Source organism: Microcebus murinus, chromosome 15 (assembly GCF_040939455.1).
Source record: "Microcebus murinus isolate Inina chromosome 15, M.murinus_Inina_mat1.0, whole genome shotgun sequence".
Lineage (NCBI taxonomy): Eukaryota > Metazoa > Chordata > Mammalia > Primates > Cheirogaleidae > Microcebus > Microcebus murinus.
The window spans coordinates 35,262,519-35,283,200 of NC_134118.1; the positions used below are offsets into that span (position 1 = coordinate 35,262,519).

Sequence of the window (20,682 nt, forward strand, 5' to 3'; positions counted from 1 at the left end):
CTGGGTCATTTCACCCAGTCCCTGCTGCAGCTTGTTCTAAAATGTTTTAAAAATGCCAGTTTTCCACTGGCATTAAAGCCAGTCACTGTTTCAACATTGAACACCAATACTGGGAATGACCCCTGTATTTGGCAGCCATTTATGTGGGTGAGAGGTTGGCATTTCTTTTCTAATTTGCAAGGATGATTATAAAGGTGGATATGAGAAAGGTAAATCCCATGATCCAAGGAGAGTTCTTAGGCAGAATAATTTTAGGAATAAGGTTATTTAAACTGAACTTCTGAAAATTACCATTAAACTACCTGTTCCCAGATGAACTCCTTGAAAAGCTTCGTGTAACCCCAGCTGTACTCAGACCTCATTTTAAAGATGACTGGTCTAAACACCCTTCGCTCATTCTCCTAAGCCAGAGCATGAATCTTTTATCCCTAATTCCTTATTTTTCTCCCTTCATATTTTTGGAACATGTCCACTTCCTGTATACACATATGATTTCATAATCTCTTTGTTGCTCAAGTAGATTACTATAACAGCTTCCTAACCTTCCCATTTTCTAATCCAGCTTTGACATTGCTGCTTCAGTCCTGTTCCTATAACAGAAATTCGATTCATGGCACTTTCCTGTCAAAAATGCTTTGGGGGTTCCTCTATAGATTGCAGGAGAAAGTAGAGAATCTTCAGCAGTACACACAAACCCCTTCCTGATTTGACCTTTGCTTGCCTCTCAAATGCATGTCTTCCCTCTGCCACCACTGCAAATCCTGTCCCTACCCTGTTAGGGTTAGGGGATCTGCAGGGAACCCTAACCCTGTACACGAGTCACATCAGAACATTTGCAGCCTATTAATTTCTTACATTCCTGAGACTTCACACAGGCTCTTTCCTCTGCATAGAACACTCTCTCCAAAACTTGGATTCTGGTTTTCTTCCCTTTAAGAGTGAGTTTTGCTGTCACTTTTTCTAATAAGCATTTCCTGGCCATTCTAGCACAGGGTGGGCTTCTTTCCTCTGTGCTTCCCATCACTCTGCACGAGAGATTTTCACACCGTACTTTAATGTGTTGAGTGCCCACCAGCCTTTCCTCCTAGGTTGAAAACACTTGGGAGCCAGATCACATCCTACTCTCCTCATATTCTCAACATTGAGCGTGCACTTTGGCACATAGTAGGTGCTCATCAAATGTTTGCTGAGTGATTGAATTGCTTTATCAACCACAAATACCACAGAAATGTGGGTGTGTCTGACCATCCCTACTTTGGGCACAGATTAACTGTGAATATCTCTTATAAATACAAATGCAGGACCTCTTTCCTCGGCCCCAACACTACCTATTGCTGCTGTTTTGTCTGAATGCCATTCCACTCCATCCCCATATGCCTCTGGTCCTTGGACTCTAGTAAGTTCTCACACTATTGGGCCTGGTACTTTCATCCTGCCCCTCATCCAAGAATACAGTTGGCCAGTCTTCGAACCACATTTTTCCTCACTAATTTTCAGAGTTACTTTAAAATGCCTTTGAAAACTTATTGTTTCTCTGTTCAATTTTAATTTTTGTTCCACTTGGTACCATGGGAGATAGCAAAGGGCATATTATTTCGAAGGATACAAAGATACATAAACATTGTCCTTGCTTACGTTATGGCAGAAGTAACTAGATCTCAAAAGTGTTATGACTCATGCACAAAGTGCTATGGGAATGTAGAAGAGGAAGCTTCCTGCAGTAGTGTAATTGGCATAAAATCTACAGTGAGTAACAGTTGGGAAATTATTACAACCAGTCTGTTCATTTCTGATTGATATCTAAAAATGGACACTATATCTCGTTTCTTATCCCAGACTCCTATTATTTTATTTCACATAAAAGATACATTTTAATTCTCTCCAGAGGAAAAATATATAAATATGAAAAGTTGTAGATGCACACACAAAAAAACACCATATAGCTGCAAATCAGTGAAAGCAAGAGTACTAACCATTGATTGGTTGAAGACATATATTGAATTATATTATTCTGTTTATCCCCTCCATAAAATAGAACTTTCATGAGGGCAGAACCTTTATCGTGTTCATTGTCATATCCCCAGTCCTTATAAAAGTGCTAGCATGTAATACTTAGGAAATACATATTTTTTGAACAGATGAATATATGGATACATATAGTGCTGGCCAAGGGGTACTGTTTCTTCGATTCAAATGAATTTTCAACTGTTTTCTTTAATAGATGGAAATACTGATGAGTACTTTGCTATAAATGAAACATCAGGAGAACTGTCAACCACTCGTGCTTTGGACCGGGAGCAAGCCAACAACTTTACCCTTGTCATCCTGTGCTCTGATCTTGGGGACCCACCGAGGAGCTCTGTGATCCATCTGCAAGTTAGGGTTTTGGATGACAATGACCACAGCCCCTCCTTCCCTACACTTTACTACCAGTCCTCTGTGCGAGAAGATGCTGAAGTGGGAACAGTGGTTCTTACGCTCTCGGCCGTGGACCAGGATGAGGGCCCGAATGGGCAAATCGAGTATTTTCTGACGGGCGAGGAATCCGGTGCATTCTCCATTGACCCTGTGGCAGGCACGGTGAGAACCGGCCGCACCCTGGACCGAGAAGCCAGATCGCAGCACACGTTCAGGGCTGTGGCCAGAGACTGTAGCGTCCAGGGGTCAAGAAGCACCACAGTAATTATAAAAGTACATGTCACTGATGTTAACGACAATAATCCAGTTTGGGAACAGAGCCCCTTTGATGTCTTTCTTTCCCCCCAGTCTCCTATAAACCAGACGGCTGCCATTCTGAGAGCAGATGACCCAGACTTGGGACCCAACGGAACTGTCGTTTTCAGTTTTGCAGAGCCCCAGTCGCTGTTTTCTATTGACAAATGTACAGGAGAAATTCAACTTCAGCAAAATCCACCTTCAGAACATTTTCCTATGTGGGTACAGTTAAAAGTTACAGACCAAGGGGTCCCAGCCAGAACAACCGCCGGTCTCTTGGTCATTCACATGCAAGTAGAAGATGTAAAGATTTCCTTCAGCCACCGTCTCTATAAAGGGCTTGTGGCCGAAAATTGCGAGGCAGGTCAGTGTCCCTTTAAGTTTGTTGGATATTGCACGTGTTTGGGCAAAATGCTTAAAACTGTCGATTATACAGCAAGTGCTACTGCAGATTCAGTTATAAACTTTTGAATCCAACAAATTCTTGGCATTGAAGAGTTGTAGTCAACATGGTTAAGAGTAGCCTGGTCTGAGATGAAATGTTAGAGCAGAAAACAGTGAGGACCAAATTACTTCTTACCTCTAAGGGGGACCCTCCCATTAAAGAGTCCGTCAGAAAAGCTCCTGAATAAATGGATGGGGAAGGGCCTTCATCCTGCTGTTTACATTGTGTTTTCTTGACCCCTGATCGGAGTTGTTCTTCTTAGTTCCTTTATATTCGGAAATACTTAATTAAATTTGACTTTTGTCTTTTCAATAGAAGATCATTTATTAGATCTTACACATGAGGGAGGCTAGAGATCATTCTAGAAGTAATATAAACATATGGTATCTGTAAATATCCAGGTAGGTATACATTTCAGGATATCTGAAGCAATGAATTGGGACCTCTGTTTGAAGAGCAAACGTGACTTGTGTGAAGGGCATAAGTCTACAGTGGGAGATAAACTAAAAGCTGCAGATATAACAGGAAAGAGAAAGGCAGAAGGAAGAAATGATAGTTAAGGAGGCTGTTGAAGCTGACGAGGTGCCACTGACCTGTGTCTGGGTCAGCAGGATTTCCTGGACCCCTGTAAAAAACAATGACAATGTGCATAAAATATTGATGGAGATTTCAAGCTGGCCAAAGCTTTGCCTGGAACATGAATTCATTTCAGACTCCCAGATCATATCATAGACACCAAAGGTGATTTTTCTTTTTGAATTCCAGAATTCCAGTGTTTTCAAAAGATTGTAAATCCACTGGTCAGTGTGAGAATGGCCTTGATATAAATTATTTAACAGCATTTTATAGCTGCCAGCATGATTTCTATCCACCCCCCACATACCTGCAATTTGAAGCTTTATTTTCGAATGAAAGATATAAGCCTATTGGAAGCTTAAATTTTCTGTAGGTGGCTCAAAAAAATCTGATTTATCAGTAGGTGCCACTTGGCATCCCAAATGAATTATTTTTGGTATTATCATAAATTCTCATAATTCGAAACCGCTTTTAACAGTTACATGTTCTTTTAAGAAAATAAAAAGTTAAAATTAAAAAAAATAACTCCAGTGTATTTATATTTGTTTAACATTTCTTTGTTGGAAAGCCCACAGGTTCAGTTTTTGATTAACATTGCATTCATCTATATTAACAACATTAACCTTAACACCTCGATTGTTTAAAACAATATGTGGTTTCCATTTTAAAAGCAACCCTTGGTGGGTTAAAATCTCACTTATAGAGAGGGTCACTCTCAGAGGGTGCCACTTGCCAGTAAGACACAGGCTGTCCCTACAGCAGCGTGACAAGAAAAGTTGAAGTTCAAGTGACTCCTCTCTCTTGATTCTTAATGCCACCGCCTCTCCCTGCATTTTCAGCCAAATTAGAGGGAATTTAACCTTTCTGAACCTTTTTAAAAGTTAGGCATAAACCACTAGTTGCCCATGGTGTTTCAGTCCACTAAACAATTTAAACAGATTTTCTAGAAATCAGATTTTATTGCTCTGTTTCATTTCCAGTGCGTTGGTTATCATGATGAGGACAAATCAGTAACCTTACTTCCTCGTGTTGCCTATTCACAACTTCATGCATTTCTTTTTTCTATTGTTTTTTTATTCTCTATGTCATTTATTTCTGTTGTAATCTTTATTGTTTCCTCCCTTCTATTAACTTTGGGTTAAGTTTGTTCTTCTTTTTCTTGTTCCTTGTGGTGTAATGCTAGGTTGTTAATTTGAGATCGTTCTTTTATAACACGAGCGTTTGCCACTATTAACTTCCCTCTTACTACTGTTTTGGCTGGATCCCATAATTTTGGGTATGTTGTGTTTTTGTTTTTATCTCAAGATATTTTCTAATTTTTCTTTTGATTTCTTCTTTGATACAGTGGTTGTTCAAGAGTGTGTTGTTTAATTTCCGCATTATGTGGGGATTTTCTAGTTTTACTTTTGGTAATGATTTCTAATTTCATATTGTTGTGGTTAGAAAAATATTTGGCATGATTTAAATCTTACTAAATTTAAGACTTATTTTGTGGCCTGACACGTGATCCATTCTGGAGCATATTCTGTCTGCACATGAGGAGAATGTTTATTCTGCTGTTGTTGAGTGAACTGCTCTATATGTCTTTTAGGTTCAATTGATCTATATGCTTCCTGATTGATCTATCTGGTTGATCTATCCATTATTGAAGGTGGGGTAAAAAAAAAGTCACTATTATTATGTTACTGTCTATTTATCCTTTCAGTTCTGTCAATATTTGCTTCGTGTATTTGGGAGCTCTGCTGTTAGGTGCATGCGTATTTGTAATTGCTATATCTTCTTGGTGAATTGACTTTTTAATTATTATATAATGTCCTTATTTGTCTGTTATGATAGTTTTTGACTTAAAGTATATTTTGCCTGATATAAGTATGCATTTCCTCTTTTGGATAGCATTTGTATGGAATTTCTATTCCACCCTTTCCCTTTCAGCTTATGTGTGTATCCTTCTATCTAATGTGCACCTCTGATAGACAGCATATAGCCTTGGTTTTTGTCTGTTTATTTATCTATTTAGCTACTTTATGTCTTCTGGGGGAGTTTAATCCATTTATATTTAAAGTAATTACTGATAGGGAATGACTTACTATTGCCATTTTAAAAATTATTTTTGCATATCTTATAGTTAATTTGTTCTTATTTTCTTCTCTTACTGCCTCATTTTCTGTTTCATTGATTTTTTTTTTTTTTTTTGTAGTGACACGCTTGATTCCCTTCTTATTTCCTTTTGTGTTTCTTCTATAGGTATTTTCTTTGTGGTTACTGTGGGGGATTACATACAACATATTATAGTTATAACAATCTACTTCAAACTTACAAGAGCTCAATGTCAATTATATACAAAAACTCTATTCCTTTACATCTTCCTCCCACACACTTTATGTTATCCATGTCACAAATTACATCTTTTATATTTTGTATCTGTTAACATATTTTTGTTATAGTTTTTTTAATGCTTTTATCTTTTAAATTCTATACTAGAATTAAAAGTAATTTATGTGCCACCATATTACGGGATTCTATATTTATCTCTATATTTACCTTTCCCAGAGAGAGCTTTATATTTTTGTTTACTTTCATTTGCTGTCTAGTATCCTTTTGTTTCAACTTGAAGAACTCACTTTCTCATATCTTGTATGGCAAGTTTAGTGGAGATATAATCCCTCAGCTTTTGCTTATCTGAGAAGGTCTATTTCTCCTTCATTTCTGAAGGATGATTTTGCAAGATATAGTATTCTTGGTTGGCAGTTTTTTTCTTTTAGCACTTTGAATATAATCATCCTACTGCCTTCTAACTTGTATTGTCTTTGCTGAGAAATCCACTTAGACTTATGAAAGCTTCCATACAGAATGTCACTTTTCCTTTGTTGCTTTTAAGATTTTCTCTTTATTTTCATCATTTATAGTTTGATTTTAATGTGTTTCCATGTAAACTTCTTTGGATATGTCCTAGTTGTAGTCCTTTGAGCTTCTTGAAAATGTATGTCTATTTTCTTCCTCAGATTTGGGAGAGTTGGCCATTTTTCTTTGATAAGCTCTCTGCCCTTTGTTCTTTGTCACTCTCCCTCTCTCTCTCTTCTCCTTCTGAGGTTTTCATAATGTATATATTGGTCCACTTTATGGTGTCCCATAAGCTCTTAGGGTTTCTTCACTTTTTCATTCTTTTTTCTTTAAGCTGCTTTAACTTGGTAATTTCAAAGGATCTGTCTTCAAGTTTACTGATACTTCTGGTTGATCAAGTCTGTTGCTAAACCCCTTTAAGTGAATTTTTCAATTCAGTTATTATATATTTTTAGTTGTAGAATTTCTGTTTGATGCTTTTGTTAGTTTCTATCTCTTTGTTAATATTCTTATTTCATTCATGCATAGTTCTTCTGATTTCATTTGGTTGCCTATCTTTGTTCTCTTGTAGTGCATTGAGCTTCTTTACAATGATTATTTTGAATTCTTTGTCAGATAATTCATAGATCTCTGTTTCTTTAAGGTTGATTCCTAGAGATTTATTTTATTCCTTTGATCGGGCCATGTTTCAAAATTACTTTACCTAAATATTTACATAATTATTGGTTTTTATCATCATGTAACATAAAAAGTATAAAATTGTGCTTTTAAACTGCTGTTGTGGTTGTGTTAGTTTTTTTAATTGTATTTTTGTAAAGAGGAAAGAAACAAGAACATTAAGTGTGTTACACTTTTTAATACAATGTTAAACTTAATGCGAAATTTTAAAAAACTGAAAAGGTAAAAGGTAAATTATTTTGTATGTTTCACTTACCTCATGTGAATTAACGATACAATGTTGGGTCTCATAGTTTGCTATTTATCCTTTATGTGAAATGAACAGTAATTATAAATTTTATCTACATGCCCAGAGACAGACTTTCGTTAAAAATGTGCACGGTAAGCAGAGACCTAGAAGGATTCAAGGGCCTTTTAGTTATTTCCTCTTTTTTGGAGACAGTCTCAAAGTTAGACTTTGTCAGAGGAAAAACATGTATAAACATTTGCAGCTCCTTGCTAACTTTAGCATCTACTTTGAAATATTTTCATTGTATGAAAATCTTTTGTGCTACAATTCCATTTGACATTATGAAAATTTTATTGCAATAAAAATAGGGTTGTACCCTTTATAAGAGAAGTCATATGTAATTCTTCTTTGCAGTTCTGTGCTCATCTTTATTCTTTTACATGCAAGCAATCTCCATGTTTTCTTTTGTAATTGGACATATAATAAGCATATTAACCCATGAAAAAAGGCCGTCAGCAAGATCGTACATCTTGTTGGCATAGCTGTTTCTTTTCTTACTGCTATTCTTAAGAATATATGACAAGCCAGTTGAAATAAAATTTCCTGTGTTTAAAAAAAATAAATTATATCAGGAAGCACAGAACTGTTATGGAGCACTGAGGATAAAACACATTGCACTACTGTAAAGGCTTAGTCCTACCAAAAATGTAAGACATTTTTATATTAACAACATGTCTCCTGAAATGCAATAAAGTAAGCATCAGATTGTAATGTAATTTGAAAGAGTTTTCAACATGTGTAATAACTCGATTCCACCATGATTGATTAAAATCCATTACTTTGTCACGAAATGACTTCATAACTGGCTTGAGAAGAACCACCATTTTGAAATCCTGATAAATGACTTTCAAACTTTGTCACAGTTTATGTTAAACATATTGTTTCTTAAGAGAGTAGTATATTCAGTTTGGATTTTCTTGTTCTTTTTCCATAACAAATTCTGTTTTATGCCTTTTTTTCACTGAGTTTTCACTGAAGTTTCAATTTTACAGGCAATATCATATACTCGTTTCCTTCAATATTTATAATGATTGTTGCATTTTTGAATGTTAAGCTTTGAAAGGGAAAAACACTGTTTGTTCTACTGCATTTCCCCGAAAATAAGACAGGGTCTTATATTTATTTTTCCTCAAGAAGACACCCTAGGGCTTATTTTCAGGGGATGTGTTATTTTCCCCTCAAAGTCTCAGCTTGCAGCACACACAGGATGGCCAGGACCTGACAGAGGGAGCTGACCTTGTTGGTGGGGCTGCCCGCACCTTTCCAGTCACCTCTGGGATAGTAGCTGTCACAATCGGGCAGATGAGAAGGGCTGCTCCTCTTCTTTACCCATCCCCGAAGAAATGCATGAGCTGTGCAGATACGCTGCATAGCCGCGCCCATCACTAGTTCTTATTTTCGGGGTAGGGCTTATATTGCACAAATGCTTTGAAATCCTGCTAGGGATTATTTTATGGGTACGTCTTATTTTGGGGGAACCACGGTAGGCCTTTTCTTTCTTTTTTTTTTCTATTCTTTTCAGTGAAATTCTTTGAAATATCCAGAAAAAAATATATAACAATTTTCCTTGGGTTAGGGATCATTTCCACTATAACCTCAAGCAGAATGGCTTTCAAGCTATGTTTTCAGGGCCATGTACTAGGGTTTAACAAGGAGGTTCAACAGATATCTTGAATAGATGCTATTTTTTACTACTGCAAATCTATCAGATAGGATATTATAGCATCGAGTTAGTTTTTTAAAAAATAATTTGCTGTTGGCTTAGGTGGCCCTACAGGCAGGGACCAGTATTTTTATAACCTCGCAGGCTATAAAATGTCAGTGTCCTTTCTCCCTCTCTCTGTCTCCCTTTTTAACCTCCCTTCTTCCCATACTTATTAAGCACCTACTGTGTACAAAGGCATATACTTTTGATTCACAGAACAGCATGCTTTATTCTCAAAAGTTATACTGAGAAAAAGATGCCAGATACTGTATGATTTACAAGTACATGAAATTTTAAAGGTAAAACTAAAGTTATTGAAATATATAGAACACGAATATGTAGAAAACCTCCTCTACTGTCATGGGAATTTAGTCCAATTTAAGCAGGGAGATGAGATCAGTCTTCACAAGTGTTCAGTACAAGTCCACGGGTGACAAATAAGTAACACAATTATAAGTGCCAAAAGGGCTGGAAACAAAAAAAGGAGAGGTTCACTTTTCTCTATCCGAGATGATAAATAGGCAGGCTCAGAACTGGAGTGAGGCCACAGCTGTGTTTTGTTCAATTCACATGGTGTTTTTTGTGTTTTTTTGTCATAAATTATTTTTTTTCATAAATTAAATTTTTTTTTCATAAATTAAATTATTTTCCACCATTTTGGAATTGAGAGATTTCACATGAAAATAAATATACATTTTTTGTCTTCTCTTGAAAAGACCAGGATCTTCAGCATGCTGAGGCCTCCCTTCCCTCCTGGCAGCAATGGCTGACACTGAGTGTCTCAAGCACCTCAGGCATGCTCTGCCTCCTCCACCCATGTGACCCCTTCATTTGTCCATGCTTTTTGCTTTTACCCAAAGACATCTGGTAATGAGCCCTGTTCTGTACTCCTGACACCATGTCAACTCCATTTCTTTTTAAAATGTTTTCTTTTACTTTCCTGTTGTGCCTGTTGCCACTACCTTATACACAGCCCCTGTTGCTGTACACCCAGCAACAAGGGAAAGTCCTCTAGCATTACCTCCCGTCTGTCTCTCCCCAGGCAGGACGACATGCACACCTTTGCCAGTGGGTGTCATTGTATGGAGCAGGATGGCAGTAAGAGAAGAGGCAGGGTCATTGCAAGATAATGGCATCTAACATAGATGCTGTAAGTTACAGGCCTAAGACCAGAGGGTTGAGGGCCATGAAGAACTATGAAGAAGTTTCTCAGAAGTGGTGGATGAGCAGAAAACAGAAAGCCAAGGAACAAAGATGAAATAAAAAGAGGGGTGGAAGTGGCCAGTAAGCACAGGAAAAGATACTCAACATCATCAGACATCAGAGAAATTAAAATTAAAACCACGATAAGACACTACTGTGTGTCCACTAAGCTTGGGTAAAATTAAAAAGATTGACAATACCAGTTGATGTAGAGCAAGGAGAATTCTCATAAGTTGCTAGCAGGAATGTAAAATGGTACAACCACTTTGGAAAAGAGTTTGGCACTTTCTTATAGAGTTAAACACACACTTAGCCTTGGTGTTTATTCCTGAGGAATGAAAACATGGGTCCACACAAACACCTGTGCATGAATGTTCAGAGCAGCTTGATTCATAACAGCCCCAAGCTGGAAATGATCCAAATTTCCATCTATAGCTAAATGAAAAACAAATAGTGGTATGGCCATTCAGTAGAATATTACTCTGCAATAAAAATGAAATGAGTTTTGATACATAAAGTAACATGCTTGATTCTCAAAAATTATGCTGAGCAACAGAAGCCAGTTATTGTGTGATTCACAGGTGTATGAAATTTTAGAGGCAAAGCTAATCTAGAGTTATAGAAGGCAGATCAGTGATTGATTGGGGCTAAAAGTGAGAGAAATGGCTGTAAAGGACATAAGGGAACTTTCTGAGGTGTCAGAAATATTCTATGTCTTGATCATGATATTGGTGTCACAGGTGTACAGTCATCAGAACTCATAGAACTGTAGATTTAAAATATGTGTAGATTGTCATATGTAAATTTTACATGAATGAAGTTGATTGAATAAAAATATTATTGAAAGAACAAGGTGGGCAGTCCTAAGAGGAAGACAAATGGACAGCCAGGATAGGAATCAGAGCAGAGATGAGCAGCACAGGGCATAAGATAATAAAAAGACACCAAAGTCCTAAGTTGGGACCCAAATGGATTCTTCAGATCCTTCCAGCCACTGTAGATTACTTTTTCCCCCAGAGCTGTCCATACAGACAGTTCTAATTATGCATACTTAGTGCCCCTATTGGTCCTTGCTAATTCTCTCATGCTGGTAATCACTCTGTTCCCCATAACTTAAAATGACTTCCTTTTTGTTTTTCTAATTCCTACAGCTAACTCAATTTCTGTTTCTTCCTTAAAGTTATCTCTTGACTTGCTCCTGCCCTATCTTAACAATTCTTGAATGAATTCATGTCACGCAATTATATCCTCAGTTACTGTCCAGTTGGGTTGCTTTTACCTCCAACTGGGAAGCTGGTTGAGGGAACATTGCTTTTATATATACTCCTATAACCCCCTTTCCCACTCCCACCCAGTGTTCAGGGCTGTGTGTCTTAATCTCTCCACTTCTTTCCATCGTCCCTCCTACAGTCCTGAGTCATTGTCTCCTGTGTGGATTGTGGCAGTATTATCTTAATTGGTCTCTCTGTTCCATTCTTACCCTTCTTTTCTCTATTCTCCACACAACCATTGGAATGATAGCTCTTAAAAGTAAATAATATTATTTTACAATATTTCTTAAAATGTCTCCATAATTTCCCTTTGCACTTAGAATAAAATCTAATCCTTGCTTACCTGCCGTCTCCACCTTGTGTCTTCCCTCAGTCACGTGCTTCACTCAACCAGGCCCTTTCCCAGCCCACAGCCTGTGGGTGGTTGTTCCATCTGCCGGAATCCTCCTCTTCCTGCTCTTGCTATGGCTTCTCGTCCTTCACTGCGCCCGCATTTCTCAAAAGCAGTGTCTGCCTCCCTGCAGAAGAAGTCCCTTCTATCACATAGGCTTATTTCTCTTTCTAGGGAACGTGGCACAATCAGAAAATTTCCTTGATTATATATTTGTTGAATGGCTTTTCGATTGTCTCCTCCCACCAGTTTAATAAACACCACGAGGATAGACATCTTTATTATTTTGTTTGCCACTATATCCCCAGCATCTACCATGGGGTCTGCCTTATTGAAGACGCTTAACAAGTAATCCTTGAATGAATTAACAAGTGAAAATATAGTAGGCAAATAATAAATATTAATATTCAGTATTTGCTCTTGTTTTTCCATGAAATTTTCTTATCCTAAAGAAGTTTTTATTTACCTAATTTTTTACAGGTACATCTATTGCGACCATAAAAGCTCTTGCTCCTGACTCAATTCAGGACAGCATTCAATATTCAATATTTAGTGGAAATGAAGATGGTGCTTTTTCCCTGTGCTCCAACTCAGGTATTCCTCCTCTGTCCTCTAATAGCTTTATGTCCTCCTCCATTTAATGTTACTAGTAATAAATACTCCTGCAAAATTTAAGAATTAGAAAGAATTAGGAGTAGATAATTTAAAAGTTAAACAAGAAAGAGTTTTCTATGGCAGCCTATGAGAATTGTGGGAAATCAAGAACTATTTATTTGTTAATGTATATTCACTAAGATGTCTATCTTAACACTTCCAAATTAGATGATGCCTATCCTGCTCTTCAAATTTTAAAAAATAAATTAGTTTCTATTTATAAGTTATCCATCTATTTGGGAAAATTGGAGATATAGTGGGGAGATCATCGATGTTGAGTTTGAATTGAAAAGTAAGCACACACGCTTGGCCTCAGGGAATTTTCATCAGAGATTCTTGTAATTCGCCACTGAATGTCAACAATGCAACAAGAAAGGACAGCTGGAAAGGTTTCTATGTGGTGGTAAAGAAATTACTTCCAAATACAGCATGTATTAAATTTAGCTTTAATAAGACCATTATTGTGTTTTAAATGAATACCAATTGATTATTTGAAACATACTTTTTTGACTAACAACTATGTAGTAGATATATATCTACTGCTTCATTGTCAAACCCCAAGGAGCATGTTTTTAATAACTTCTATATTACCATACAACTGCCTTGTTTAATCCATACTACATGCACATGGGAAGAATTGAGAAGGAGCAATTTCAGAGGTAAATGCCGTCTCATGCTGTGTGGTGTTACAACTTCTGGGTCCACATAGCCTTCGGTCAGCAACCTTCCTGATAGCCTGCTAGAAGCCTTCACCTCCTCACCCTATCATTGGGTTAAAGGATAGGCAAGAATCCTGTTGTTAACAGGGTCATTTGTGAACATCACCACATCTTAACTTTCTTGCAGTCCAGGTATTCTGAGGATTCTGGGAATTTGTTTAGGAAGAAAGGAAAGTAGCAGAGTTTGCATATTTTCCCAGGCTATCCAAATCCTTCTTTCTGCCACTACACTCCTAACATGGCCCAGGCCTGACCTTATTTTTTTTAGAGTCTCTCATTAGAATACAGATAAAATCTGCCTAAGGTCAGTCCAAAGAGATCAACCACAGAAACTCTTTATTTATTGAATAAGTGCTTATGTTGAATTCATTTAAAATTTTATTATGAAACATCTATAAGATGGTAGATGAAAATGCATAAAATTGTTTAATAAACAATAGTAAAATAAAAACCCATACACTAGCCGCCCATGTTCAGAAATATCACATTACAGTAGTCTCCTTTTATCCACAGTTTCACTCTCTGAGGGTTTAGTTACCCATGGTCAGCAGTGGTCTGAAAATATTAAATGGGAAAGTTCCAGAAATTAACAATTCATAAGTTTTAAATAGCTTGCTATGCTGAATATTGTGATGGAAACTCACACCATTCTGCCTGGGACATGAATCATCCCTCTGTCCCGTGTATTCACTCTGTATATACTACCAGTCTGTAAGTTGCTTACTAGCTATCTCAGTTATCAAATTAATTGTTACGGTCTTCACAATGCTTGTGTTCAAGTACTCCTTATTTGGCTTCATCATGGCCCCAAAGTGCAAGACTAGTGATACTGGCAATTCAGACATGCCAAAGAGATGCCGTAAGATGCTTCATTTAAGTGGGAAGTTGAAATTTTTTGGCTTAAGGAAATAGAAAAAATCATATGTTGAGGTTGCTAAGATCTACAGTAAGAACAAATCTTCTGTCTGTGAAGAAGGAAAAAGAAATTTGTGCTGGTTTTGCTGTTGCATCTCAAAATAAAAAATTACAGCCACCATAAGGGATAAGGACTTAGTTAAGATGGAAAAGGGATTAAATTTGTGGGTGAAAGATGTGAACAGAAAATGTGTTCCAACTGAGGGTAATGTGTTACACCAGAAAGCACTGAGCTTATATGAAGATGTCAGCCAGGGGTTCCCTGAAAACAGTGACACCAAGTCATCTTCTTCAAGTAGGAAAGGTTTCACAGATTCAGAAATGGGTTCAGATGGAAAAATATAAAAATTGCTGGAGAGGCTACATCTGCAGACACAGAAGCTACTGCCAAATTTCCAGCGGAGTTAAAGAAGTTGGTTAAGGAGAAAGGATAGCATCCAAAGCAAGTCTTCAACTGAAATGAAATCAGGCTGTTCTGGAAGAAGATGCCCAATAGAACCAACATTTTTAAAAAGCCTAAAGGAAGCACCAGAGCATAAAACATGGGAGGACAGATTACCTCTGGTGCTGTGGGGCAGTGCGGCAGGGCGTGTGATAGAATCAGGTGGAGTGTGCAGAGCAAAGACCCCACGTGCTCTCAGAAACAAAACAAGAATTATCTGCCCATGTTCCGGCAGTATAATCATATTATGTGGATGACACTCATCTTGGTTATTGGTTCCACCAATGCTTTAGCCCCAAAATAAAAAAAATTACTTGGAAGAGGAAGGGTTGGAATTTAAAGTCCTGTTAATAATAGACAATGCACCTGGCCATCCTGAATCTGTTTACTATGCAAATGGAGATGTCCAGGATGTATTTTGACCTACAAATACAACCTCATTGCGTCAGTCCCTTGGCCAGGACATCATTAAGTTTGTCGAAGCCACATACACCCACCTAGTGTATTTGATGTCTTCGATCAACAATTGCTACAGACCATAATCTGGACATAATGCAATGCTGGAAATCATTCACTATTGCTGACGCAATAACATTCATTAAAGCTGCAATGGATGAATTAAAACCAGAAACTGAAAATGCCTGCTGGAAGAACTTCTGGAGTGAAGTCATGAATGATTTTAAAGGCTTTCCAGGGATTGATGGAGAAATTAGGAAAATCATTCACACGGCAAGACAAGTTGGTGGAGAAAGACTTGCTGACATGCTTGATGAAGAAGTGGAAGAACATATTGAAGGGTGTCCGAAAGTGCTAACAAATGAGGAATTGGAAAAACGTATTGAGTCACCTACAGAGGAGGAGGAAGAAACTGAAGCAGAATCGGCAGCATGGACATTACTAAAATTTGCTGAAGTGTTTAGAATTGCACAGATATTAAAGGACAGAATTATGGAATGTAATCCTTGGATTGTCACATTAAAGTCAACCATGTGATCACAGAAGGATTACAACCTCTGCAGCAACACTTTGATGAGTTAAAAGGAAAGAGACAGCAACTTCTGATTACAACGTTACTCCAGAAGGTTTTGGAAAAAGACCTTCAACTATTGAGGGTCTCCAACCATCAACACTGTCTGCCCCTGATACCCAGCCATCAACAGCATGGTTCAATGATCCAGGGTCACCCGAAGCAGATGATCTTCCATTTGATGACATGTCAATGGTAGCTTCACGCTATGTCACAAAGCTTACATCACTCACCACACTTTGTCTTATTATGTGGGGATTTTATCATCTCGCACCATCACAAGAAGGGTGAGGACAGCACAGTAAGATATTTTGAAAGAGAGGTAGCTGGAGAGAGAGAGGGATCACATTCACATAACTTTTATTACAGTATATTATTATAATTATTTTATGTTATTATTATTCTTGTTAATCTCCTGTGGTGCCTAATTTATAAATCAAACTTTATGATAGGTATGTATGTGTAGGAAAAAAAACTATTATCCATAGGATTTGGTACTATCCATGGTTTCAGCGATCCTCTGGGTGCCTTGTATCCCCTGCAGATAAGGAGGGACTACCATACCAGAACTTCAGGATGTCTCTGTGTGCCCCTTCCCTTTTATCTGTTTCCTTTTTCTTTCTTTTATTTTGTTGTTGTTGCTATTGTTTAGAACTATGGATACATTGTGGAATGGCTAAATTGAGCTAATTAGCATATGCATTACCTCATGTCTGTCTTCTTTCACCCCAGAGGTAATCAGTAACTTCAATTTAGTATTGATCACTTTTTGGGGGCTATAATTTTCCCACTGTATTTTCATTTCCAAATAATATGTTATTTACTTTTGCCTTGATTTAAACCTGATAATAGAATCATACCGTGTGCTCTTCTATTATTATTAATAATATTTTATTCTTTTGTTCAATGTTTTTATTGTGACTTATAGCGCACAAACCATTCCATGTTAAAGAGGAATAGCAAAGAGTGATACATATTTTCTTGCATATCTCTTGTTAGATTGGCCTAAGTTCTTTATACTTTTTCTGACAGTACTGGTTCATATCCTTGAAATTGACTTTTGTCTTTTGATTTTGTATCTAGTAAACTTGTAAACTCTTAGTCATTCCAACATTTTTCTTTACATTTGACATATATCATCATTATCTGAAAATGACCATTTTCTTCTGTGTTTGTTGGAAGTTATATAGCTATTTCTCTTCTTTTAGTGGTTAGCCTAGTTATTTTTTAAATACATATAACTAAAGTCCAACATTAATCAATATCCTCTTCTTGAATAATACAACAGAAATGCAATTCTTTATCTCCAAATACTCGTTTTTCAAGGTACATGCTTTTGCTGACCACAATTATAGTTCTTTCAAATTAGGCATTATTAGTGTTTTTAAATTGATCTAGCTGCATCTTTGCTAATGTCTTTGCTAACTGTTCTTCCTTACATCTCAGACTTTCCTCAGTATCATTTTCTTTCTGCCTTAAGTATCTCCTTTAGCGAGGGTCTGTGTAGCAAACTCTCTCAGGTTTTGGTTATCTAAAAAGTGTGTTTATTTAATCCTTGTTTTTAAAATATATTTTTGCTAGTCTTGCAAGTCTAGACTCACAGTTATTTTCTCTCATCATATTAAGATATTATTCTACTGTCTTCTGGCTTCTCATTTTTGTATTAAGAAGTCAGCTGTTGCTCTAAATGCCATTTATTTGTATCTTTTTCTTGAACTCCAATTAGACAAATATTGGGCAATAGGACTCTCTCCTATATCTCTATTTCTTATTTTTCATCTTTTTGTCTTTCTCTTCAGTTTAGGGAACAATATTTTTCATTTCCAGAAGTTCTCTTGGGTTCATTTTCAACTCTTCATTGTATTTTTTTAACTAAATAATGTCCTGTTTCTTGCTCATATTTCCATGTTATTTTTTATATATTTAAGCATAGATATTAATAATAATTCTGTGTCCAATAATTACAGCACCTTATGTCTGCAGTCTGTGGATTTGCTTGCTGCCATTTATGGTGACTTGTTTCTCCGTGATTTTTGTGTTTGTAGACTATGAGCTGCCCATTACCCTTGAAATGTTTTCATTGAGGATTTTTTTGAAGCCTGAGTTGAATTTGTGCCTTTTAGAGAGTATTTGCTTTCTTTTCTGCAATATATATATATATATATATATATATATATATATATATATATATATATATATATTATGGCTACCACAAATCCAGGGTTAAACTAATAAATTCTCAGAAGAGATTTTTTTTCTTTTTTCCAACCAACACGGACATCAAAAAAAAGGTCAAGTTTCTGTGTCGCAGATGAAGGTAGATTATCTGCTTTGAGTGATTCTGGATCATTCTGGATGATGTCGATGGTTGGATGTCAGGAGCAGCCAGCCTCAATGGTCGGGATCTTTGATAGTTGACAGTTTTTTGGCTGAAACCTTTTGAAGAACATCATAATCGGAAGTTGCTAACTCTTTAACTCATTGGAGTGCTGCTGCAGAGGTTGTAGTCCTTCTGTGATCATAAGAACGTTCCATCTGAGGACTATTCCATAATTTTGTCCTTTAATATCTGTGTAATTCTAAAGACTTCAGCAAATTTCAGTAATATCCACACTGCTGGTTCTGCTTCAGTTTCAGTTTTGTTTCTTTTTTCTTTCAATATTGATCACTCATTTGGAATGTACATAGCATTTGGACTTCCAGCTTTATGCTGATTTTTCCTACTGGTTTCTTCACCTATTGTGGGTTCTTCTTGACTTATTTTCCACACTCTGTGCAACTATCAGGCATGGATATCAAGGTAGAAGTTTTCTGTAGAAATCTTTGGAATAAAAATGGGCTTTTTACAAACGTTAAGGTTATGTAAAAAATAAAAAAAAAAAAATGGTCTTTTAATGCTTGCTGACCTCCTACAATTTCTGTTTTTATTTCTTTTTTGTCTTCTGAGGAATCCTTACAACTGTATCAATTTAATAATGCATTTTAATACACACATGTATATGTATATATAACTAATCAAGCATTTTAATTGTTTTTATTATGAGGATTGTTCAAGTATATAGTTTATCATTCTACTGTCAAGAGAGCTTTTTTAAAAAACTTTAATTATGATGTTAAATGCATCTTTCATGCTACTTGGACACATTTTCATTAAACTTCTGTCTAAAGGTACCTACCATAAGTTTTCTGAATGTGTGTATTTTAAACCATAGACCAGTTAAAATAGAAACTGGTATTACGATAAATCAATAATATTGATCTCTAAGATTGTAGTCACTTTCCTTAAGAATAAAACTGGGAAGAAGCCACTTTATTAGTTATGTTAAATTATGATTAGATAGATCTTTGATGAGAACTGTGTTTTCTGCCCATTTTTGCCAAAGTTTGTCCTCTGTTCCATAGTCACAAACCAAAGATTGACTTTTATATCTAAATTTCATGCCACTTTATATTAAAAATGTATATTATTCACTGTCTAAATAGGAAGATTTTAGAGCTTGCCTAAGGTTGTGTATGTAAATAATAGATGCCAGTATTCGTTCTAGTATTTGTTAGAGTGACACGAAAGAAAAATGATTAAACTTTTCATTGTTTCAAAGACAGTTTTCATAGGAAAGAGTTTAAAAGCTGCTGGATAACATAAATATTTATCTCATTCTCCTTGGGGTTTGTACAGACACATACATGTACACAGTATATAATTGACTAAAGTAACTTCATTATGTTATCAAGCATGTAGTATTTGAAAAATCTTAATCTCATTTTGAATTTTATTTTATAACTTAATCAAAAGTTATATATATATATATATATCTACACATATTTTAGAAGGAAAATATTACTGCTATTTTGTTCTCAAGTTATTACATAACTGGCACACTAACATATGTTATATAACATAATAACATAACATAAGCATGAACATGAAGTTGGTATTTGTAAGGCTTCTTACTCTAAGGAAAATGTGATTTTCTGCCCACACTATTAGAGCCCAATAGTGCTTTCATCTCTCTAATGACAGGATATCCTTGATGTCTTTGAGAAAAATACACATGTAGCATCTAAGGCAAAATGTGCATCTCGTAGGTGTGCCAGACTGGAATCATCCTACAGACTGGTTATTGTCTTTTTTCTACTTGCACAACTTTCACAGCATATGCCAGTTATTAGGCCAAAAATAAAAACGAAGCAAGGAAAGCATTAGAACTGTAGATCCATTCCAAGTGCAAAATTCCAATTATCAAAGCCCAAACACAAGCCTTTTATTAAAAAAATCCACTTTGATCTGCACTATAATTGGCACACTTTCTACTAAGTGACATTGGCAATGTAGTGCTACATTTCTATTGTATTTTCCTTTTACAAACAGTAACAGAACATGATAGCCAGCCCAGTGCTCTATTTGGTAGACAGAGAGATCCGTGTGGAAGCTTTGGACCCACCTCAGACTCGGGCCCCTGTGCCATCTGGGGGTGCAGGAATCAAACCTTGTTTCACAGAGGTTTCTGGAGACCCTCTTCTTTCATCACCAGACTATCAGAAGGCTTCTTAATGATTCTCTAGCTGCCAAAAGTTAGAGGCACTCTAAATTTCCAGCAGGGTTGTTGTTCACAACAGCCTGTGGTTTGTAAAAGTAATTTGCTTCCAGTACTAAATCAATAACTAAATCTGATGTCAAAAAATGATAATGAGCTTATGAAGCTTTAAGTTTGGCAGTATACTAGTTCTTGATATAGAATATAGATATTTATTTTTTCTTAATGGAATATAAGTTATAAAATCTCCCCCGAAACTCTCAAGACCAAAGGTGA

The 20,682-nt window shown here is 36.4% G+C and overlaps 1 protein-coding gene across 1 annotated transcript in view; it reads left to right on the plus strand.

The window, feature by feature from the left end:
* Positions 1–20,682, plus strand: part of LOC105881783 (protocadherin-23) — a 108,589-nt gene that overhangs the window by 65,620 nt on the left and 22,287 nt on the right. The window contains 2 exon segments of the mRNA XM_076010567.1: positions 2,222–3,079; positions 12,595–12,708. Coding sequence (XP_075866682.1) covers positions 2,222–3,079; positions 12,595–12,708 — 972 coding nt within the window.